The following is a 25,116-nucleotide window of genomic DNA, read 5'->3' as shown; positions in this document are numbered from 1 at the left end:
TGTGGGAGGTCTTGTTGAAAATCCTCCCGTAATGTCTTGGCTCTCAAGAACTCCTTTAAAGTAATGTCTCGCTGGTACTTTACACGAGCCAGGATCGTGAAATGTCTACCGTCGTACCCGTCCAACTGCTTTAGGAGTTGTCCAGATTTTGGGTGATATAAAACATGCTGTATATGGTGGACCTGTCCCAAGGTTCACAGGCTAGGGATTAGGGTATACACGTTGGTCGAAACAGATCTCCATGTAAACTTACGGAAAGATCCATGGGAAGCACTTCTACAGAAACACATCGTGGATGTATCCCGTCGGAACCGCAACCTGATTACTCACATCTTTATGGCAATGAGACAAACAATAGCACGGCCATGGAAGACACCACTCCTAAATTTTGAAGAGGTTAAAAATCGAGTTCAAGGAATGCTCATAAATAAAAAAGATTGACAGCGATCCTGGGGGATATGCATGACAAATTTCAACGGATTTGGCAACCCTGGTTAGACCATTTCCATCCTTCTCATGACCTCCCACTTCCTAGAACTGATGGTATTATGCGGCACAGCCTAGAACCCCTGGGGTATCCGATTCCCTCCCTCCCCTTTCATCCTCCTTCCACTTCTTACTGCATACCCCTTTTCATTATTGGGATTTTGAAGGCTTCAGACAAGCAACTGCTCAAATCTCCTATTTGGACTACAGAATCGTTTGAATACCAATGGAATGAAAAGCATGATATTACTTCAATGACCCTGGTGGTGTTTCTTTGGCATTTCCTGTGAGTGTTCGACCTTCATATCAAAAACAATCAATTCAAACTCCTAAGTGGATTCTTTGCAAATTTTGCTCTAACCATATTATACCAAGTTTTGCTCTAAATATTATTATACCAAGTTATTAGGCTATTGCCATCATAGCCCTTAATTTAGGGAGAAATATCTGTACACTGTGTATGAATACCTTTTGTCTCCATTTCAAATATGTACTCCTCCTGCTTCTCTTTTAATTGCAAAAAACTCAAATTTCAGTAAAAATAGCGTCCTGCTGCAGCTATTGTTATTTTGACAGCTGGCCTTGCCGGCTGTCAAAAATGCAGACAGCATCTAAATTGGAGGAGTGCAGCCAGCTTATATCAAATATTTCCTGAATGTTTTGTACTTTAGGTGAATTTAGGTTTCTGTAAAACATATACATATAGCTAAGAACAGACTTTCAGCAGATGCAACAGGTAAATACACAGGAAGGAGTATCTTTATAAAGCAGTGATTGTAACCTGTATGGCACATGAGTCTTCCTGGTGCATTTGTTTAAAATTAAAAAAGGTAACCATGTCACATTAATTTTGTTTTATAAATGTATGCAACTGATTATAAACATGCTGAGGCCAAAAAAAAAAAAAAAAACACACACAACATACAACCCAACCATTGACTTCATGGACCACTTGGACTTTTGGTGCAGTCATTCTGTTTCAATAGCTTTTTCCTTTAAAACAACCTGTAATTTAGATGTACTGGTCCTTAAAGAAACATAAATGACAACCTATCCTTAAACCACTTTACAGAAAAAGGAGTTTGTAAAACGTTCTCTGAAAAACATGTTACAATATGATAAAATTCTCAAAAGTGTTTACCATCCACTTGTGTTTCAAATGAGGAATACCCATGGGTAACAGCAATTTTTTTCCCCATCTCGCTTTTATGGATCCTCCAATTAGCAAATTGTATTGCTTTATGTTGGTATAAACAAAGCCACCAGTCTGGCTGTGCTTCGTTAATGCAGGGATAGGATAACATACCTTTCCTGGAGAAAATGATGCATCAGGTTCCCTCCAGTAATGTACACTCAGTGAAGCCTAGGCATTTGGTCACATGATCTCTACTGAACTGGAAGAGGAGCAAGTCTAAACTTTGATGCCTCCTTCAACAGAGATCACAATTTCAAGTGCCTAGACATTCAGATGTGTGATCAACACTGCAAGCAGCCAGAAGCAGCATTTACTCCAGGAGAGACAAGTATTATTGGTCTTTATTTAAATATTCCTGCAAACATTTAGGTACAGCTTCATTTGAACGTGTGCAACTTTGATAAGGATCTCCCGGCAGAAATTCCTGTGCTAACATGTTAATGTTTTCTGGCTATTTGGTAAAGAAAGGCCCTCTGTTTTACTACACCGCTCACATTCCTAACATTGTGTCTGTATGACACGCAGAATGAAAACAAGCTGCTTAAACTGCCCCCATCAGTACAATTTAAAAAAGGTAATAAGCTGTCAGCAGTAAAGCATTTACTGCCTGTTAACAGCTCTGCGCAAAGTGTCAACAGCCAGGAGACCATATAAATACCCAAAGATTTTCCCACACCATTTGGGGGGGGGGGGGGGGTTTCATATAACAACTCAGAACTGAGGCTCTACCTGTCACCAAACAGCATGGGCTCGTTCAGACACTGGATACATGCTTCATGGAACCACTGCCGACATCTGTAACACTGGATCATCTTCAGGTACCACCTATTGAAGAGGCCAAAAAATATATTCAAAATCGGTTTACAGAAAAAAAGGGCACCTTTAACCTCTACAATGACTTGTTAGAGGTCATTTATGCCTCACCTACACCCTATCCCATTCACAAGGCTTAATACATCTTCCAGCTACTGCAAAAAAGCAGATACTGGGTACAGAGAAGATTTTGACGATTACATTTTTATAGCAATAATGCCCATTTTGCTTTTCTGTGCATCATCCAAAAAAAAATGAAAAGGTCCTGGGTTTTGTATAGTAATAATCACAAAACTTTTCATAAGGAGGAATTCCACTTTTAATTGATACTTGGTTGTTGGCAAGACCTCTAGAGCAGGGTTTTTCAACCGGGGTGCCATGACAAAATGGCACAAAGCCCTGTACAATTCAACCAGGAAAGAGGTACGGTGTTAAGTTCAGTGTACAGAGAGGAGGGAGAGCACACCCTGTTCCTCCTCCCGGCTCTCTATGGCGTGATCAGTATTTTGCCAGAAAAAGTGAAAGCGGTGTAAGCCGCCCGCGTCCTACCAACTGATGACGTCAGAAGGTTGGGCGGCTTACACAGCTTTCACTTTTCCCTGCAAAATGCTGATCGCACTATAGAGGGGGGAAAGAACCCAGAGGAGGAACAGGGTGTGCTCTTCCTCCACTCTTTACATGGAACTTAACACCATAACTCTTTCATGGTTGGATTGTACAGGGCTTCGTGTCATTTTGCTGTAGCAAGGGCAATGGGGGTTATTTGGTGAGGGGGGGTTTGTGGCTAGTAGGAGGTATCTGTTAGGAGGGGAGGGGATATTTACAACCTACTGACCACTTAACTCTGCCTTTCAAACTACATTTTAGGGCTTTCACACCAGGTGCAGCGTGGGACAACGTGTGAAATAAATCACGCGTTTTTCCACACCACACAAACATGCATTGCCTTTTGCAGTTGCGCATGGGTGCCATTAGGAAACCACACATCTACCAATTGCATGTTGGTTTGCGCCCACTTAAACGCATGGTACCGCAGTACCATGTATTTTGGTGGGGTTCACTTTAAAAATCATGCCAGCACTTTTTTTGCCTGATTCAGAAGCATAGAGCAGCCTAATAAAAAACAGAACGCGCAAAAAAGCGCACTGACGCAGACACACTGTGTGAATAAGCCTTCAGACTGTTGTGCCCAAGAGTTGTACACAATTGTAAAGGGTGCCTTGACTACAAAACGTTTGAAAAGCACTGCTCTAGAGACATGGTAGGGAGGAGGCAAAATAGGGTCATGTACTTCTTTAAACGTTGCTATCTACCTCTAAAAAGGAGACTGACTCTTATTCTCACTGTCTGACAGGTTAGAGGAATAACTGTATTATTTGGAATATCCCCTCCAGTACAATGTATAAATGACCACCAGATGTAAAAAAATAACTCACTAGAACAGAAAATCAGAAAAGATCACAAACTGCTCTCAGACACAGCGCAGGAAATAAAGAGATTTATATTAAACATTTACAGCTCATTAAATCACACAACCTGTTTCATATAGGAGGAATTTATAACCATGATATTGCATACAAGGGCACTGAGTGGTCCACCACATGACGTCTGGTGTGATAGCTGCTATACATTTCACACACAATGTAAGACTAATTTCAGTTTAGGTTAAAAGGGGGTCAGTGACAGTTACCAGGTTGGGGATTCAAAGGTGAATACAACACAATAAAACAGATTATTTCTGTTGAAATTTCTGGTACTAAAAGATTAATGAACGAATTTTCAGATGCTAAACAGCCAACATTTCCCCCTTCAATGTCTCAGTTTTGCATTCCAAAACCAACTGCCACTTTCAAGTCTATTTGGCCCTAAATGGCAGTTTACAAAAAAGGAGGTTTAAAATAAAAAAAAAAAGGACCCAATCCAGACAACATATTAAAAAAGGGACAAAAAATAAAATTGCAAAACATTAAATTTTCTGCACAGAAGACATTTACACCGTTTTTGGAAAGGAATTCTTTTTTTTTTATTATTCCATTCTGCTGCCCCAATTTAATGTAGAACACCAGCTGAAGATGCAGCATGATACAAGTATAAAGCAAAATGCTTGTCTTACTCTCCAGGCCCTCCGCAGTAACAGTAACACTGCTGCTGATTGGTTCGATGTGGGGAATCCCAGTCCAGCTCCTCTGGATTGTATGTGAGCAACATCTTCACTGCCTGCAATGCCTTAGCGATGGGGCCTTTCTTCAGAGCGCCTCCTTTCTGCAGAGAAAAGAGCAGCATTAGTGCCATCCACAATACATTGTCCATATTTCTGTCAGCTCGATGTAGAATTTCTGCCATTAATCCATAGTCAGCCTCTGTAACCATGCCATTGCTGATACATGATCAGCACGGCTGTGGTAGTTCAAGGCTGGATAGATAAAGATCAATTTTACAAGTTTTTTTTCTCCTTCCCTTTTTTTTTTTTATAAAACATCCAACACAACACCTGCATGAAAAATCTAAGTCCAACACACACATATCAGGCCAGAGACAATCTGGCTACCTTCCTGATCATCCGGTGTTCCAGCCTTATCTTGGAAGTATACAGTAATACCAGCTCGTATGGCCCATATACTATAAAGTATTTTGGGTCCATACCCTCCGGTGAGCATATTTATTGATCCTTGGTGTGGGGTCCCCTGGCACAGTTCACTATCACCTTTGAATTTGGATGCACATTTGTTTTCATCTTCACTTGGGACTTACTTCATTAACTTTTCAGTTATTATATGTGGCAACACATTTGATCACTATTTATCACAAGATATGATTTATCTTATTTATTTATGTAGGTTTACTTATTTACACATGGTTAGACATTTATTTATTTATTTATTTTGGTTTAGCGCTGCAACTTTTTATATCATTTTTATTCACACCATATGTCAGTTGAATTGTCAGCAGCTTTTCTGTTTTCTATTACTTTGGTTAGCGCAGTTTGATACACTCACTTTTGTTACCAGCAGTTTAGACATTAATGGCTGTGTGTTGTTATTTTGAGCGGACAGTAAATTTTGGGCCCTTTCACACGGGCGTTCCGCATTTCCATGTATCATCCTATTTTTTTGCGGATGATATACAGACATAATGCATGTCAATGGCATTGTGGATGTCAGCGGATGACTATCCGCTGACATCTGATTTTCATCCTTTCAGTTCAGTTCCGTTTTTTGGAATGGAACAGAACCCTATTTTTGTTCTGTTTAAAAAACTGAAAGGTTGCAAAATCCCCATAGACATACATTATGTCCGTATATCATCCGCAGACGGATGGGATGATATGCGGACATACGGAGCGGATGACACAAGTGTCATCCGCTCCGTGAAAAAAAAAAAAAAAAAAAAAAGTGCCCAAGCAGATCGCAATGCGGTCCGCTCCGTGTGAAAGAACCCTTACACTGTTATACAAGCTGTACACTCACTACTTTACACTGTAGCAAAGTACCATTTCTCAAGTGTTGTCACATGAAAAGATATAATAAAATATTTTACAAAAATGTGAGGGGTGTACTCACTTTTGTGAGATAGTGTGTGTGTGTGTGTGTGTGTGTGTGTGTGTGTGTGTGTGTGTGTGTGTATGGATACGGTGTATAATATATATATATATTAGTGTAAATGAGGCTCAAAAAAAAAAAAAAAAAAGGGAGGAGGAGACTCAATATAAAAAAAGGAAACCGTGCAAATTATATATCCGAATATAGAATATAATGCGAAAGCAGGTGCCAAAACATGTTGCCATAGTGACGGGACCAACTCTCATTGGCTTGCCCTCCACTGCCTGCATATTCCGACTGCTGTCTGGCTTCCTGGTGTGGTGATTGACCTCAGCACTGGGCGCTCGATCAACATCTGGCTGTCCAGTGCGTTCCACGGACTCTGAACTCGGCTCTCATCTCTTCCGGCTTCAGTCCATCTGCCGTTTTGGGCTTCCCTCGTAAACCCAGTGTCCCCTGCCCGGAGTCCCGTCTTGAGCCCTGCCTCTCCACCAGCACCCGTGGTCATCCCTCTCCGCTGTTTAGCAAGGACGCAGATGCAGCCATAGTGACACAGTAGGGTTTTCCATCTAGGCTGCCATCCAATGGTTTTAAATTGGGTTTTTACTCGGTTTACTTTTGGCTATTAAAAGCTGGACTTTTATGTTATGTTAACTACCGTGGAGCCCCTGCCTATCATTGTACAGTTATTATTGATTATTGGGCTCTTCTTCACCTACAAGCCTGTCTTCAAGCACTCTTGTGTTGTGTTGTGTTTGGCCATTGTCTCTCCTTCCCTTGGAGGTGTTCTTGAGCAGCTAAAACTATCCAGGCTGTACTATTTCACCACTATCTTCTCAGCGGGCGCTAGATCTTTTGTGGATTTACATTTTGTGCTATTGCCCAAGTCTGGAAAAGATTTGATGCAATGCTCTTCCTATAGACCTGTATCACTTCTGAATTATGACCTACAGTCAGGTCCATAAATATTGGGACAGCGACACAATGCTAATCTTTTTGGCTCTATACACCATTGCAATGGATTTGAAATGAAACAAACAAGATGTGCTTTAACTGCAGACTTTTAGCTTTAAATTTGAGGGTATTTACATCCAAAATCAGGTGAACGGTGTAGGAATTACAACAGTTTGTATATGTACCTCCCACTTTTTTTTAAAAGGGACCAAAAGTAACGAGACAGATTAACATTCATAAATCAAACTTTCACTTTTTAATACTTGGTTGCAAATCCTTTGCAGTCAATTACAGCCTGAAGTCTGGAACGCATAGACATCACCAGATGCTGGGTTTCATCCCTGGTGATGCTCTGCCAGGCCTCTACTACAACTGTCTTCAGTTCCTGCTTGTTCTTGGGGCATTTTCCCTTCAGTTTTGTCTTCAGCAAGTGAAATGCATGCTCAATCGGATTCAGGTCAGGTGATTGACTTGGCCATTGCATAACATTCCACTTCTTCTTGGTTGCTTTCGCAGTATGCTTCAGGTCATTGTCCATCTGCACTGTGAAGCACCGTCCAATGAGTTCTGAAGCATTTGGCTGAATATGAGCAGATATTGCCCGAAACACTTCAGAATTCATCCTGCTGCTTTTATCACCTCATCAATAAATACAAGAGAACCAGTTCCATTGGCAGCCATACATGCCCACGCCATGACACTACCACCACCATGCTTCACTGATGAGGTATGCTTTGGATCATGAGCAGTTCCTTTCCTTCTCCATACTCTTCTCAGCACTCTGGTACAAGTTGATCTTGGTCTCATCTGTCCATAGGATGTTGTTCCAGAACTGTGAAGGCTTTTTTAGATGTCGTTGGCAAACTCTAATCTGGCCTTCCTGTTTTTGAAGCTCACCAATGGTTTACATCTTGTGGTGAACCCTCTGTATTCACTCTGGTGAAGTCTTCTCTTGATTGTTGACTTTGACACACATACACCTACCTCCTGGAGAGTGTTCTTGATCTGGCCAACTGTTGAAGGGTGTTTTCTTCACCAGGGAAAGAATTCTTCGGTTATCCACCACAGTTTTCTGTGGTCTTCTTTTGGTCTTTTGGTGTTGCTGAGCTCACCGGTGCGTTATTTTTTAAGGATGTTCCAAACAGCTGATTTGGCCACACCTAATGTTTTTGCCATCTCTCTGATGGGTTTGTTTTGTTTTTTCAGCCTAATGATGGCTTGCTTCACGGATAGTGACAGCTCTTTGGATCTCATATTGAGAGTTGACAGCAACAGATTCCAAATGCAAATAGCACACTTGAAATTAACTCTGGACCTTTTATCTGCCCCTTGTAAATGGGATAATGAGGGAATAACACACACCTGGCCATGGAACAGCTGAGCAGCCAATTTCCCCATTACTTTTGGTCCCTTAAAAAGTGGGAGGCACATATACAAACTGTTGTAATTCCTACACCTTTCACCTGATTTGGATGTAAATACCCTCAAATTAAAGCTGAAAGTCTGCAGTTAAAGCACATCTTGTTTGTTTCATTTCAAATCCATTGTGGTGGTGTATAGAGCCAAAAAGATTCGAATTGTGTCGATGTCCCAATATTTATGGACCGGACTGTAAATATCCTCACCAAAGCCCTAACCAACAGGATAATGCACGTGTTCCCATCAATTATAAACATTGACAAAACTGGCTTCACCCCTGGCAAATCCACTGATGTTAATATCCGCAGGGTTTTCACACATTTTCAGCTTCAGCCTGAAGAGACTGCCACGAGAGCCTTGGTAGCCTTTGATATTGAAAAAGCTTTTGACACAGTCCGATGGGGTTACTTGATGCAGGTGTTAGAGCTCTTTGGTTTCAGCCCAGTCTTTCGGAAGTGGATTGAGATATTATACAAAGTCTCTGTACCTAGCATTAAGCTGAATGGCAAGTTGCCTCCCTTTCCGATCCATAAGTGGACGAGGCAGGGATATCCTCTTTCCCCTGCCTTGTTCGCGCTGGCCATGGAACCATTGGCGGAGGCGTTGAGGGCTTCTGATAAGGTAGCTGGGATTTATGTGGGTTCCATTGTAGCACTATCTACGCTATTCTACAGGACCCTGGCCCTTCACTTTCGGAGGCACTACAGATCCTGGACCGATTTGCGGGCCTTTCGGGTCTACATACCAATTGGGGTAACTCCCTAGTGTTACAGATTGATCAAGGGGCTAAAAGGTTGGCTGACCCCAATTCTCCTTTGCAATAGGTAACGACTAAAATATTTAGGGATCAATATTTCTCCCAACACTAAGGATTTTAGACATCTTAATTTGTCCCCAGCTCTGCAGTGGTGTAAACAGAGATTGAAAGCCTGGTCATATCTCCCTTATCAGGAGAATTTAATTTAATTAAAATCCTTACAGTTCTATTATACAGCCTTAGGCATGCCCCACAGTGGCTACCGAAATCCTTTTTTTTAAACAATTATTTTCACTTATAGGCTCCTTATGGCAATCCCAACCAGCTAGATTAGGAAAGTTTTATGCAGACCTTTGATGTAAGAGGGCTTGGTTTTCCAGGACTTTCATTGCTACCATTTGGCGGCTATGCTTACCCACGCTCATAACTGGCTTATCGCTGATGACAGAAATGCCTCGGTAGTATTAGAAGCTGCGCATTCAGGACCCTTTGAGACCCTCCGTAATCTCTACAGGGGACTCAGAGTCCCTCACCCACCCCATACAGCCGCTATGAGGGCAGTTATTAAGACCTGGCATGCTGTCATTACTAAACCCAATATAGTGAGGGGGTAAAAAGTCCCGATCAAGTCCGCTTTGGTTCAAACCTATGTTATCAGAATTTGATTCCTTACCAGACCCCGGTCTTTAGGCTGCTAAAGGAATCAGAAACCTTTCAGATATTTGTGATGGGAGTGCACTATTTTCGTTTAATAGGTTGAAAGATAAAATTTACACTGCCTAATGCGTTTTTTCCATTTCCTGCAACTCCAAAACACCTATGCAGCACAATTTGGGTCCTCCTTCTTTAGATTGGAGCAGGATGATTTGGAGGTTCTCCTCCGGGACGACGTGCTCAAAAAAAAAAAAACACTTTGTGGTCTACAAGTTACTACTTCCCTCTGTTCATGTGGGACTAGATGCCCTGCTAACTGCGTGGTGTTCGGAGGAGCAGGACTTAAAACAATGAAACAATGAAGACTGGGAAGATCTCTAGCCAGCCCCTTTAAAGCACTAATATCGACTAAAGACCGGCTGATTCAATTTAAAATAGTACATAGAATTTATTTTACACCAAAACGACTACATCGTATATACCCTAATTCCTCTTCTTGCTGTGGGAGATGCTCTAGTGACCTTGCCGAATTTGCCCATATGTTTTGAGAGTGCCCTCAGATTAGTAGCTACTGGTGGGAAGTGACCCATGTTATATCTACCCTAACTACTATACAGGTCCCTGTAAAAGTTGGTGTTTGCCTCCTGGGGTTGACTCTCTGACCGTTCGTAGGGCGATGCGTACTCTCTTGGGTCTTTTATTTTATCCCAGGAATGCGATAGTGCTCAAGTGGAAATCAGACACAGCCCCATCTGCCCTTCTGGAAGCGTTTAATCAATAAGGTTGTACCCCTATACAAAGCTACTTATTTGTCCCAGGGTTGTCCTAGGAAATTTGAGGTTTGGCACGTGAACAGATTCGGAGTGTACAACAGATGATCAGGAGTCCACAGACTGAATTCAATCCCCCCCCGATAAGGTTTAGTTTAGGACATGAACTAATTTATTCCTCTGCAGGGACTCGCATTACATTTGTTCAGGTAGGATTCTAAACACGAGTTAATATTCTTCCAATACATTATCCTGATGGTTGAGAGGAAACAGGAATCTCCTTATAAATTTATCAACCCTTGAAGTGATTTTATAGGAGAAGGACAGAACAAGATGTATGTAAGGTGTGTGGTTTCTTCCCCCCCCCCCTTTTTTTGGGGGTTCTATAATAGGAGGTGTTATTAGTTCTACGTTTTATGTATTAGCCGGGGAATGCCCAAAGCCTACATTTTGTATAATATTTATCCTTGCATCTATCCTTGAAATTCATATAGTAAGTGGCTCACGTTTACTGTCCTGGACCCTGCTCTTTATATATGTCCTGGTGACTCCACACAACCAGGACACAGTTTATACATGTGTGAAATATTGAGGGATAGATCGATCCACAGGCTTGCTCCTACTTTTTTTTTTTCCCTGGACGAGGTTCCATTGGTGGCAGTGGGTCCTGATGCCCCCCTATGTCCATCCCCAGACTGTGGTGTACTTTTATGAACGGGTGAATTTTTTTCTCTGTTGGCTTCTCTGCAGTTCTCCGGGGAAAATGATCACCTCTGGCACCCTTTTTATGAAGAGGAGAACTTCAGTTCGCCCAGGGTGATCAGAGGAGAACTGTTTTCTCGGAGATCTGTGTAGAAGTCAATGGAGCGCCTGTAATCTCGCGAGACAAAGCGAGATTACTAGGGATGCACCGAATAATCGGCGGCCGAACATTATTCGGCCGAAAATAGAAAAAATAGCACTTTCGGTGTTCGGCCGAATAAGTCAAAAGGCCGAATAATTTTGTGCTGAATAATAGGGCTGAACGATAGTCGATATGATATTGACTATCGTTCTGTGGCCGTAGGCGATATTCATATCGCCGAGGTCACGATATTTACAGGGGGAAGGGACTCGGAGGAGGACAGGAGGACTCACAGACTTCCGTGTTAGGCAGGGGAAGCCGGGGACACTTCAGCGGTGAGCATACATACATTACTCACTCGTGCACTGCAGCCCGCCCCACACATTCAGTGAGTCTTACTCTCCTCCCTAGTTTTTTCAATGGCACATTCAGGAAGCCAATCACGGCGTGATTAGCTGCACAGCGAACCAATCACGCGTGCCTGCACACCTGATTGGTTCCGCTGTGCCGCTACTCACGGCGTGATTGGCTTCCTGAATGTGCCATTGAAAAAACTAGGGAGGAGAGTAAGGCTGGCCATACACTATACAATTTTCTTGTTCAACTTTCCTTTAGATTTACCAAAACCATGTAATATAGGGTCAAACCTAAACACTTTCAATTTGTATGCAGTCAGGCAGGCCCTTGCACTACATACTTTAAGGTAAATCTAAAGGAAATTGAATAAGAAAATTGTATAGTGTATGGCCAGCCTAAGACTCACTGAATGTGTGGAGCGGGCTGCAGTGCACGAGTGAGTAATGTATGTATGCGGCTGTGCTCCTTTCCAGGCTACTACTAGTCCACCTCCAGCCTCCTACTACCACCACTATGAGAGACTGTCTGTCACTGTATAATCTGATCGAGTCCACACTGACACTGACACTGACTGACTGTCACTGAGTAATTGATGTTACCACATTAACCCTGACCTGCCCAGTGCCCTGTATCTGCAATTAAAATTTACAAGGCTGCCTGCATGCTTCCTGATTTCCATTCCCAGCATCCTTCCCAATCCCTACAGTGTCACTAACATTAACCCTATGGTACAAGGCTGCAGTGTGCACTGAATCCCATTCCCTACAGTAACATTTAGGGAGAGAGAGACATGAGAGGACGAGAGAGAGAGAGGGACGAGAGAGGGACGAGACAGAGACAGAGACAGAGACAGAGACAGAGACAGAGACAGAGAGACACGAGAGGACAAGAGAGGACAAGAGAGAGGACAAAAAATTGGCAAAATAAATGGAAAAAATGCAAAACACCGCGTTCGGTATTCGGCCTTCGGCCAAACATTTTATTATTATTCGGCTTCGGCCAAGAATTTCATTTCGGTGCATCCCTAGAGATTACAGTAGTAGTAGTATGAAAATCCCTGGCGCGCTTTAACAAGCAGTGATAAATTATCACTGCTGAGTACACGATCCCCACTAAGGTTAATAAATAATAGTTATATATATATATATATATATATATATATATATATACACATATACATATATACACACACACACACACACACTCATATATATATATATATATCTCTACACACATACATACATACACACGTGTGTGTGTGTGTGTGTGTGTGTGTACACATAAATATAGCAGGGGGACATGATTACTGTGTTGGGGGGTCTGAACGAGGAGGAAGGAAGTCCATAATCTTCCTTTTTCCCCCTCAGTTCTCCCCCGATTCGGTCTTCACTCCCCGCTTCACAAGCTCCAGGCTGGTGAACCCGGGAGTGTGAATTCTGGCACAGATCGCCAGTGAAGTGCGGGGATCGCAGCTTCATGACCTGGCTGTTCCTGTGTCAGTCAATTACAGATTCCTGTGTGAAGAGATGATCAGCGAAGAACATGTTCTCCGCTGATCATTTCTGTTTCATAAACTGAGAATGATCGGAAATGAGCTGTGATCAGCAGGATCACTGCTCATCTCCATTTCATAAAAGGACACCTGTATCTCATTGGACTTGCATGATCAACTGCAATATTGCAAGCATTATGATTAATTAAAAGGAACTCTGTTTATTATGATTGAATGATAAACCGTATGTACTTTGTTAGTAGAGTATCTTGCAACATTTATCTATAGATCAATTTTAGTCCTTTTTTCCTACGTTTTATGTATTTTGTACAATAAAGATTAGATTTTATGAAATTTAGGTCTCCTGTGCTGAGCCTGTAAAGTCTGCCTAGTTAGGCAGGTTCCGGCATATCTGGCACTGCAGCTTTTTTATCCTGTACGTGAACCTAAAAACTTTTCCTATGCAGGACAAAGTAACAGGTTTGCTTTTAGGTCAGCCTCAACAGCTGTTTAAGCTTACCTTTCTGCTGCTCTCTCGCTCTGCTCTCTGTGAGCAGAAAGTCTGAGATAAGTTACAACTTGGAGCTTACACAGGGCTGAGGACTCTGCCTGCTCCCAGGTGACGGAACTGGGTATCCTACACATGGAAGATAGAGCAAGTTAAATGTTTGCCCATACCCCAAAAAAAATATGTATGCTACTTTCCTTTCAGCAGTGGAATGACAGCCTAGAATAAGAAACTGGTGGGTCTGTCATTAAAGTGCCATTTTGTTTTTTTGCTGAAAGTAATGGCTTTCTTCTGGCCACTCTGCCATAAAGCTCAACTCTATGGAGCGTTCGGCTTATTGTCATCCTAGGTAGATACACCAGTCTCTGCTGTGGAAGTCTCCAGCTCCTCCAGGGGTACCTTCGGTCTCTGTGCTGCCTCTCTGATTAATGCCCTCCTTGCCCGGTCTGTGAGTTTTGGTGGGCGGCCGTCTCTTGGCAGGTTTTCAGTTGTGCCATGTTCTTTTGAATTTGGTTATGATCGATTTGATGGTGCTTCTGGGGGATCATCAAAGATTTGGATTTTCTTTTTTTTCCATAACCTAACCCTGACTTATACTTCAACAGCATTGTCCCTTACTTGTTTGGAGAGTTCCTTCATCTTCATGGCAATGTTTGGTTAGTGGTGCCCCTTCGTCTTCATGGCAGTGTTTGGTTAGTGGTGCCCCTTGCTTAGGTGTTGCAGCCTCTGGGGCCTTTCAAAAAAGGTGTGTATATGTAATGACAGATCATGTGATACTTTTTATAGGCTTCATCACAAAGCGGGTAAATACTTACGCACATGCCAATTTTCTGTTTTCAATTTCTAAAAAAAATAGTTTTATGTATATATTTTTCTTCACTTCACGAACTTAGACTATTGTGTTCTGATCCACCACATAGAATTCAAATTAACAAAACATTGAACTTAAGGCTGTAATGTAACAAACTAGGTAAAAAGTCAAGGGGGTGAATGCTTTAACTTTTCACTGCCAGTTCCAAAAAATCATTAGTTAGTGGGGTTAAAACACCCTGTTCTTTCTCATTTGTGTTCCTGCTTTATCAACCTGTCACACAAGCTTTTGAAGGGAACTAAGAACACACATTATGCAGGCATTGTCCACATTTGTCACCATCAGAAAACCCATTCTGAGAAAAGCCAGGCAACATTCGATCTAGTGTACATTTGTGTTAGCCCTCTGAAGAGGGCATTGCACCTGGTTTGGGGGCGGTACTTGCAGTGCGATACTATTCAGTTAAACATGTGGTGTTTGGTGGGCAGTACTGCCGGAGGAACATGACAAGGGGGAGCGAAATATTTGCCACACTGCAAAGCATCATGCCATGTCCGCTGCTTTTGCAGCTTAAAAGAACAAAGGGTAAAAACATGGCTCAACCACGCTGGGGAAAAAGTGCATGGACTAAAATAAAAAAATCGGGGGGGGGGGGGGAGAAAAAAAAATGTTTTTATTATTATTAAGCCATAAAAATATGAGATTGGTCTGATGTAATGTCTGTCGGCTGTTGCATAGAAATGTATGCTCACCTTGCCTTGTTTATATAAATGAAGTACAGAAGAGGAAGGAAGAGGGGCAGCAGAGGAAAGAGATTAAAAAAAAAAAGTTAACATTTCTGCTTTATACAGCGCAAAGCATAAAACCAGCACACTGCTCGCATATACAGTAAAACCTTGGGTTTGTAAGTAACGTAGTATACAAGCATTTTGCAAGACGAGCAACTTTTTTTTTTTTTTTTTTTTTTTTTTAACTTCAACTTGATATAAGAGCGCAGTCTTGATAGACGAGCAGTAGAAGGATCACTAGAAGGATCAGTTTTAATGTAAAAAAAAAAAATAAAAAAGTGAAATGACACTCACAATGTTAAAACAATATCCTGAATTAAGGAGTCTGGTGCTCATCCATGTAAAGCGGCTGGTGTATACTGTAAAGCTGCGAGTGTATGCAGTATGTGGCCAGAGCTCTGGGGGTGCTGTAATATGTGGAACTTCTGACCACATATGCCTAGGGACTGCTGTATAACTTACAAACCTGGCCAGCATTAGTGAATCTGCTTCTAGCAAGCCAGTTGTGTCTGGAGCCTTTATGGGCTGCCCAAGTTTAATATTTCCAGGCACGACCCAATACTGGCTGTGGGGTCACAACACACAAGTACAGTGCACACCCAAGCACAGACAGTTAAATTTACTACTGTACTATGTAGCTCCTACCAAAGCCCAGCCTGGCTGACAGCACTTGGAAGCACACCGTTTTGTGACCTTGCTCACACTAAGCTTGTTCTCCAACCGTTCTGCTAACTAAACTTGGCGCTTCATTTTAAAGCTGTACATATCTGTGCTTGGCAGCCGACAGTAATAAAAAGAGCTAAAAGAGAGACTATTATTATGTATGTTTGTCTGTCAGACGCTTGTAACCACAAACCCGCCATAGCTGGCTGGTGACGAAAACGGCTTCCTTGGACAGTGAGCCGATCTCAGCAAAGGCGATTCAGATTTTAAAGGGCCACTAAACACAAAATGGTTTCTAGAAACAAACATAGTATGGATAGATAGGGAAAGTTTCATGAACATATTAGAACAGAATATTCAGGTGGCTTAAAGTAATCCCATAGTGCAATACTGCCATCTGACCCAGCCGCTTTCTTAAAATATAAGCAAAAAGGCAAACTTTTCTCCGTTTTGCATTATTTGGAGAGGGATTACAACACCCATCATGTTTTTATTGCGGTCTGTGTCCTAATGAATGGAGACTAAAGCCCCGTACACACGCGTCGAAAATTGGCAGGGAATTTTCAGCCAACGTCCGATCTGCCGATTTTCGGCTTGTTAGTATGATGCTTCCGACAACCAACTCCGACTTTTCGGCCAAAAAAAATCTGGTGTGCAGACTATAAAATTTTTGTTGGCCGTCAACACAACGGCCGATTTTCGTGCAGTCAGTACAGATTTCAACAGGGAAAAATCTGATGAGCAAGTCTGGGCATGCTCAGTGAAGAAAAAAAAAAAAAAAACACAAAGAAAACAAACCAACACGACATCACTTCTAAAGTAGAAGTTTGTTGGCCGAGAAAATTAGTGTGCAGTCTAGGCACATTCCAACCAACAAAACACAACTTGGACAAAAGACGGACGATCGGTCGGCTGATAATCGTTGCGCGTGTACGAGGCTTTACCCTCTCGATTTGTCAAGTTATCACTGAAGGAAAATCCAAAATTTTGTGTTGTCCCCAAACCCGTAAAAGGGTGAATCTTCTAATGGGACACTAGGTGACAACCAGGGAGTCCCCTCATGTTTGAGGGGATTTCCCCTCACTCCCTGTTTCAGCTACGGACAGGACGTGAACAAAAATCTTCCCAATGGGTCACAGGTGGTGAAAAAGGACTAGATAGGCATTTTAATTCTCCCTTAAAATGTATTCACAATGGTGGAGAAAAAAAAAAAAAAAAAAATAGGATTTTTCAACACAGCCCGTAATAATGAAGATCTGAGTTATACGCTACCTTTAGGTGATTGGACACTGGCAACCAATAGCCAGGAAATTCCTCCCATACAGGATGAACCTCAGGTTTTTGAGGCAAGCAGGGGAGGGACCTCTGTGTCTTGTGATATACTTGGATCCCTGGTTCTGGAAACAAACCAGTCGAGCTTGTTGTTGAACCTGGATGCCAAAAGATCTACTCTGGTAGTACCCCTACATTGGCAGATCAGTTGAAAGACCTCGGAATGCAGGGACCACTCTCCTGGAAACAACTGCTGATGACTTAGAAAGTCTGCCTGCCAGTTTTTTCATGACTCTCTGCCAAGAACAGGATGTGGTTCACCACCTTCTGCACTGATTGGATTTTGGTTCTCCCCCCAATGGTTGATATAAGCCACCAGAGTCACGTTGTCGGACTGAATCTGGGGACAGGACACCCCCGCAGTCTGGTCGTGCAAGAAACCAGCGGAGCGACAACGGGCTTGCCCGGACCTCCAAGATGTTGATAAAACCTTTTCTACCTGAGACCACCTTCCCTGGATAAAGATTTCCTCCAGGAGCGCTCCCCAGCCCACAAGGCTGGCGTCTGTGGTTACTCCCTTCCAGGTCACAGGCAGAAAAGATTCTCCATTGCTTAGGTTGCTGAGGACCAGCCACCAGGTCAGATCCGGTCTTACCCTTGGGGAAAGAAACATTAGGGAATCCAGAGCTCTGAGTTTTTTGTTCCAAGCGGACAGAATACTGTTCTGGAACAGTCTGGAGTGGAATTGTGCATAAGAGACTGCTTCGAATGAGGACACCATCTTGCCTAGCAGTCTCATGCACAGCCGTATAGAGGGAAACTTTTTCCCTCTCAGAGTTTGACTTTCTGTAATATATCATTATTGTGGTATTTCAGTCTGGCAATATTACATTAAAGTGCCATTTTTTCTTTATACAAACTAGGCTAACAAATTAGGGTTATTGTCACTAAAGAGGTCTATAGTTAAGTCAGCAGTTCTTATGATAATATACAGTTAATGCATAATTCAAGGCAAACTTTTTTCTTTTTTTTTTCATAATTTTAAGTAGAGTGGAGAGGGATTACAACACCTGTCAGAATTTTTTTTATTAATGGTCTACAACCCTGTTAGGAAAGGGAAAAAAAAAAAAAAAAAAAAAAAAAGGGGGAGGAGGAAGAAGAATAAAGTGTAACCGAAGTAAAAGGGTTATACTTTGTCATCTATTTACTCATAATATAATTGATTGGGCGAGTGAAGTTCCACTTAAGGCTGATTATACTGGAAATATCAGGAAAATGGGGGGGGGGGGGGAATTAATCTCTTACCCGGACAGCCAGCACGAAGATGCAGCGCCTGCAGAACCAAGGCTCTAGAATGCTTTGTTCCCCATTGTCCACAGTGGGTATGTGGCACTTTTGGTGGTACCCTGAAATACAAACAAAATAAAATAAAAAATTACTACAACTCCCAAAAACACTATTCTAAATACCAGGCATCCAAGGAACCACAGAGAAAAACACCTATGTGATTAGGGTCTGCCTCTTCCTGTTCAGCAATTTCACAATTTTTCAACCTTTCCATTAGACTGGAGCTCTTCTAAAAAGAAATGTAAAAGCACTATAGCAGAGGAGCTGCTAAAGACAAGAAATGCAACCATAACCATTTTTAAATTCCTAATTACAATAGCTCTACTTTTATTTCTCCTCCTGATATGAAAAGCAGGTAATGCGCAAATTGTACCAACAGCTTCACAAAATGAGGTGTATATGCAGAATCTCACAGTAGATTGGCTGACTGCATAGCTGGTGCTAAGCATTACAAGCCTGCACTGCATCATGGGAACAGCCTTTTTCATAGGTTTCAACATGTTGAACTGTAAACATGCTTAGCATGACTGATCATTACTTTTAATGCAGAGGTTAGCGTGTGTAGGAGTGTTATTTTGTAAAAATCAGAAAGTCAAAAGCAGTTCTACAGAGGTTTATTTAGCAACAAGGGTTATGTCAAATAGAAGATATTTCGAGCCTCATCAACATCCTTTTTACCAGAAACATTACAGGAAGAGTTATGGTCACACAAACACCAATATGATAAAATATGCTCATGTCCCTGGCAGATGGAGACACAAAAGCTGGCGTTTTGAGAGTTTTTTTTTTTATTACCGCCCCACTTTCATGTGTGACCCATGTACAGATATTTTGGGAAAGAGATAGATCGGGAAAAGGTGGGAAGTACAACAGACTCAGTTGTTCCCAATACATTCCTGACAATGCAGATTAGCAGAAGTGTAGAACAGAGCACAGACAATAGGGAATCTCAACTCCCAGCATACCTCCCACAGGGGTGAAGCATGATTAATAGAAGCCTGACCTTCCCTTCTGAAAATCTTAGCTGCCAGGCTGTCTCAATAACCTTTTGGCTTCAGGACTGACTCTCTGGTTCAAAATACATATGCAGATCAGGAGTTCTGACATCCTTTCAATTGTCCCGATTGTTAGGCTTGTTCTAGGTCACTGGCTCATAATAAGTTAAGGCAGGACTCTACTAACCCCAGGTGCCAGGTCGCATTGGCGATTAGAATTATTGGCGCCTTGGCTACACTACAGCCCCAGCCTGCGGATGCATGGACTAAGTTGCCGTGGCTTTACAGCCTGCTGTAGAGAGACGCTTCCATTGAGGAACTGGCGCCCTCTTGTGGTGGCTGGGGCTGCACTGGCGGTGCTGAGGGTTTCCCCTGCCTATTATCACTGCTTGGAGAAGAGGTTGAAGGCTTGATCTGGTGCCCTGTCCTTACCAGTGAGTGGACAGGGAGTGTGGGGCAGCTGGTCGGAACAGCCTCAGTTCCATTTACATCACTATAAAGATGTTTTTTTCCCCCATTAAAATTCATTTTTTCCCTCTCCCTGTCATGCCACACCACTGAAGGCCCCTTTCACACGGTCTGTCTGATCAGGTCCACCTGTCAGTTTTTCAGGGGGACCTGATGGGACCTTCCAGTCTCCTCTATGGAGTGGCGGATGACCGCTGACAACCACCGCCATCAGATCCTGTGGCCCAAAAACAGACGGATGGTGGTCCTACTTCCCATCCATCCGACAGATCGAATCGGATGGCCTTTCTGAAGATTTATGTATGCCACTGCCGTGGCGTTGTCCAACTGAACTCCTACAAATATTGCAGGAAGGCCCTGCAGCTACACTGACCAATGAAGCAGGGCAAGGCGAATCGCCCTCAGTTCCAGAATGTCTATGGGCATCAACCTCTGCAGAGACCCTGGACTGGGATTATTCAGAACACCACATCAGCTGGCTGACATCCATTGTCTGATTCTTCCAGGGAAGACAAGCATTAGAAGGAGCTGGAATCCCTATTTCTTTTATAGAGACCAGACCCTGCTAGACTCTCAGTCTTAACCTGTCTCCTAAGCAAGTTACGGTGTACCAGGGCCTATGAATTTAATTCACCAAAGAGGGAGATTTAAACTACTACTACTACTACTACTAGCACTACTACTACTACTACTACGCACTATGCACTATGCACTATGCACCACTGTTGGTCTACTGTACAAAAGCTTTTGCATTTTACACAATAAAACTCCTTGGAATTTGACATCTGATACCAATGATTAACTTCTTGCTGATACATTTCGAGCCTATGTTTTTGTGGTATGCTCCACTTTCCGCAGAATTCAGAGTGTTTTGCACTGTTGATTATATTTTCTCCAGCAAATGTGAGTATATCCACCAGTACAGACAGTCTCTGGAATAACAGCACCGGGAATCAAAGGACTATGTCCTCCTCTCCCAAGTCATCAAGATATTCCGTTGGAGGGGCCTGGAATGAAACTGGGCACGGACACTACCTCAAGGGGGCTACCATTTTACCCTAATGCAAAGCGAATCAAGGGATTTGTCAGCAACTTGAGCAAGTCCCCCTAAGTTCTCAGAGCAAGACACTTGTTTGGAGAGAGAAACGCTCACATCTGGATGGTATCTTGGGAACCATGAAAACCTTTCCAAAGTGTGCAACATATGGGGCAGTGTTAATTTTGGCAGCAAATTTCAATTTAGTTTTAGTCTCAGTCTACTTGCACCCTACCAATTTGCAAGGCAGTATACAATTATGCAGGGTCTCATTTTGCAGAGTCCAGTGCCAACTGGCAACATTACAGGCATCCCTGCGTGTTCAGAAAGTGGTTTGGGTACCATTCCTCCAAGCATAGAATAGCAGTAGGAAATGGACATGCATAAGGGCAGTCTACTAATTCGAGATGCATTTATTGAAAAGCTATGGTTTCGTGCAGAAACTACACAGACATGACCATCACCAGCAAGACACTAACACAAAAACAGAAGCCTTGCTTAATGGGGAGGGGTATGCCTTGGAGGGGACTTTTGTCAGTGCCCAATCACCTGAATGTGGCAGTATACCCCTAATGTAAGATATTCTGTGTCCTGCTATGTACAATAAAGAAATGTATGTAAATCCCAACAACGTACTTCTCTTATTTGGTCCCTTTCGGTCTGTTAAATCTCTTTTCTAAGAAGTTAATAATAATACCGGTTAATCATGCCAGAAATCTTGTGAAACAATAAAATTAGGTTGTTGTCTTTGCCCAGGCAAACGGTTATCAGTTACACTGTTCTAAGGTTTACAGAACCATGCCCCTCTATGTTATGGACAAAAAGAACGATGAGGTTCTATAGTCATATCTTGTTTCTGTTGCCCTGACAAAGCCTGAAAACAAAAAACTCGTGTAGCCACCATATCTAAGGACCGTTAAGCTGCAATATAGTTTTGTTGTCAGTTGCACATATGCTTTAACAACCCACTGTTGCCACATTTCAGGGGTTTCACATAGTTATTATATTTATATACCCACCCTAAGATAAAATTACAGGTGATCAGTGGGAGCCATATTCTGTCTACATTAGGATTATTGGCGATCAATGGGAAGCGTGCCATATTGAAGTTTCTCCCCCATAACCAGACCTATCGCCTTTCTGAAATGATGACTTTTGATTTACTTTATGTGGTCAGTTTACAAGTAAACAGTATGTAGTAGAGTTTTGCTTTTCATTTTTATTCAGGAGTAGCTGCAAATCTCGAATTCTTTCAGACAATTCAAAAGGAGAAATCTACTTACCAAGTCCACACTTTCCACAGATGAGGATCTGATTGTGGGTCGCAGAGCTCTTCCCGCTACAAACATTACATTTAGGTTCCTCTCCGGGTACGCCAGCTGAAGGAGATGTGGCAGGTTATAGGTTAGTAATGGACACTAAAAACAAACTGGCAAATTAATTCAGCGGAAATTCTTACACAAGGTGTACTATACTCAATTTATACAGGATCTACCCCCAATGGTCGACAGACTGCCCTCGTTGTGGGGCTGCAGTGGGAACATATTTTCATATGTTCTGGAGTTGTCCGGGAGTGGCACAGTTTTGGGCAGATGAGTTTGAGCTTATCAACCACAGTCTTCAGTGGACCCTTCCAGTTCCCTCTGAGCTGGCCTTGTTGGGCATTCCAGATGATGCACAGAGGCCCTGGTGTGCTAAACTGCTTATTTTGTACTTGCTATACTATGCCAAGAGGGAAATTTAAGTTAAGTGGAAGGCTTCCTCCCCTCCCTCTGTGGCTTCCTGGGGGAAAGCTATTCGGGATGTCCTCCTGATGTATAAATTGACTATTAGTAGGAATTGTCCTGAAAAATTCAATAGGGCATGGTAGCCATGGACAGCCCAGTGAAAATGTACTCCTTTCTATTTCTCAACTCTCGGTGAGGCCGATATGCCTGTGGTCCACTATCTCGTGTTTTTTTTTTGTTGGTGAATGTGCATGGTGATGGCATTTATACTGTGTATATGCTCTGACTTTCTACTCTGCACCCTGCCCTCAATGGCAGTATTTTTTCTGCCTTAATTCTTTTTTTTTTTTTTTGATGATTTCGATACCATGCAAATGTTTAATAATGGAACAGAATTATTAAGAGTTGAGATATTCCCAATAGCAACCAATCGCAAATAGCAAACGGATATGAGGAATCAGCTATCGTCAACACTTTTGTTCTCGTTTTTTGGGTTCCAGACTTAAAATAAGGAACACTTGCCTTATCCCTTCAGTGTAATAAGGAACATTCACTTAATTCTTCTCATATTTGATCACCTTCCCATCCAAAGATATCCAGAAGAGGTACCTTCATCTATATCTATAGACAGCCTTAGAACTGCCCTGTTAGTTTAACTTCTATAGTAGGAAGATTTTCAAGAGTTTTCTAAAAGATCACAAAGAGCTGTTGCTAGAAAACAATATTTTAGGCAATAGACAGCATGGATTTACGAAATACCCAAGTGGTCAAACAAATCTGCTTTTTTAATGAGAAGCAAGAAACAGACAAAAAGGAGAGGCTATGGATTTAGTATACGTGACTTTGCAAAAGCATTTGACAGTTCCCCCTGACATGGTTTATGTGTAAGGCAGTGGTTCTCAACGCCTGTCCTCAGGACCCACTAACAGGCCAGGTTTGCAAAATAACTGAAATACATCCCAGGCGATATCATTTGCTGCTTAATGATTGCAATATTCTAGTCTGCATGCCCCCCCCTAAGGTAATGCCTAAAATCTGGCCTGTTAGTGAGGACAGCAGTTGAGAAACACTGGGGTAAGGTATAGTCCATAGGCTTAGAGAGTTCAGTTTGTAAATGGATGGAACACTGGCTAATAGACCGTTATCAGAGAGTAGTGATCAGAGAGTAGTGATTAATGATTCACACTCAGAATGGTCAAAGGTCATTAGTGGTGTAGACCACGGTTCTGGGTTGGGACCCTGACTTTTTAACATTAATGATATAGAGTTTGGGATTACAATGTACCATTTCAGTGTTTGCAGACGACCCCAAGCTATGAAAGTGGAAAAAAGTCTCCTTACAGGATGTGTCCAACTTGCAATACACTATTTTATATGGTAACTATATAGAAAATGAAGTTTAATGTTGATATATGTAAAATTATTCTTTGGGGCTAAACACATGCATGCATTAAACATCATAGGAAGAGTACAAGTGAGGGAGTCAATGATCAAGAAGGAGTTAGATGAGAAAGAGACCAAGACTCAGCTATGAAGAAACATTAGGTCAACTGATTATTTTTTCCCCCAAATAAAGAGAAGGGAGAGCCGATGTATTCTTAAATGCACAAAATACAACTGGAAATTCATTCATTTTAGATTTAAATTTTACTATATTTATAGGTAATGACGCCAGTGATTGATTATCCCAGGGAATATCTAATTGTCTTCTGGGGAACAGGAAGAAATGGTTAAAATCAACCCTCCATGGGGTGAATTGGATTGCTTTTTTTTTTTTTTAAATACAAGGTTTTTTGCCCTCCTTTGGATCCACTGTGGATTTCCTATTCGGTGTATGGAGGTTCTCTATGCATTTTTTTTTCTGTTGGTTGAATTAGATGGACTTGTGTCTTTTCAATGCAGCAGGTTTTCCAGGAATTGGGCCTGAGATGGGTCTGCCATTGTTACCGGTGACACCTTCAGCCCATTTAAGCTGAGTACCCAAGTGTGAGAGTTGAGACAATGACCATTCCGACATCTTTGGATTGTTTTGTTTATTTTATATTCGGGATGTGAGAAGGGAATGAGTGGGATACTCCTCTGGCTCAACTAGGTAAAAGTGGGACACTTTGTAGAAAAATGCCTGTTAGCGCTGTCTTGACGCCAGCTGGATGCCGACCAACGCTTACTGACGCTTGAAAAATGCTTTATTGCTGCACTGTGCTAGAACTTGACTTGTAAC

At 42.2% G+C, this 25,116-nt stretch overlaps 1 protein-coding gene across 1 annotated transcript in view; it reads right to left on the bottom strand.

The window, feature by feature from the left end:
* The window catches only part of PHF19 (PHD finger protein 19), a 55,395-nt gene that overhangs the window by 23,089 nt on the left and 7,190 nt on the right, over nucleotides 1–25,116 (bottom strand). The window contains exons 4-7 of the mRNA XM_082264645.1: nucleotides 22,452–22,547; nucleotides 18,628–18,728; nucleotides 4,608–4,756; nucleotides 2,411–2,506 (exon numbers count right to left, since the gene is read on the bottom strand). Of these exons, the coding sequence (XP_082120771.1) occupies nucleotides 2,411–2,506; nucleotides 4,608–4,756; nucleotides 18,628–18,728; nucleotides 22,452–22,547 (442 nt within the window). The remainder of the gene's footprint in view (nucleotides 1–2,410; nucleotides 2,507–4,607; nucleotides 4,757–18,627; nucleotides 18,729–22,451; nucleotides 22,548–25,116) is intronic.

This window comes from Pelophylax lessonae, assembly GCF_965119305.1.
Source record: "Pelophylax lessonae genome assembly, chromosome: 7".
Taxonomy (NCBI): Eukaryota; Metazoa; Chordata; class Amphibia; order Anura; family Ranidae; genus Pelophylax; species Pelophylax lessonae.
This window is presented reverse-complemented; position numbering and strand designations above follow the sequence as displayed.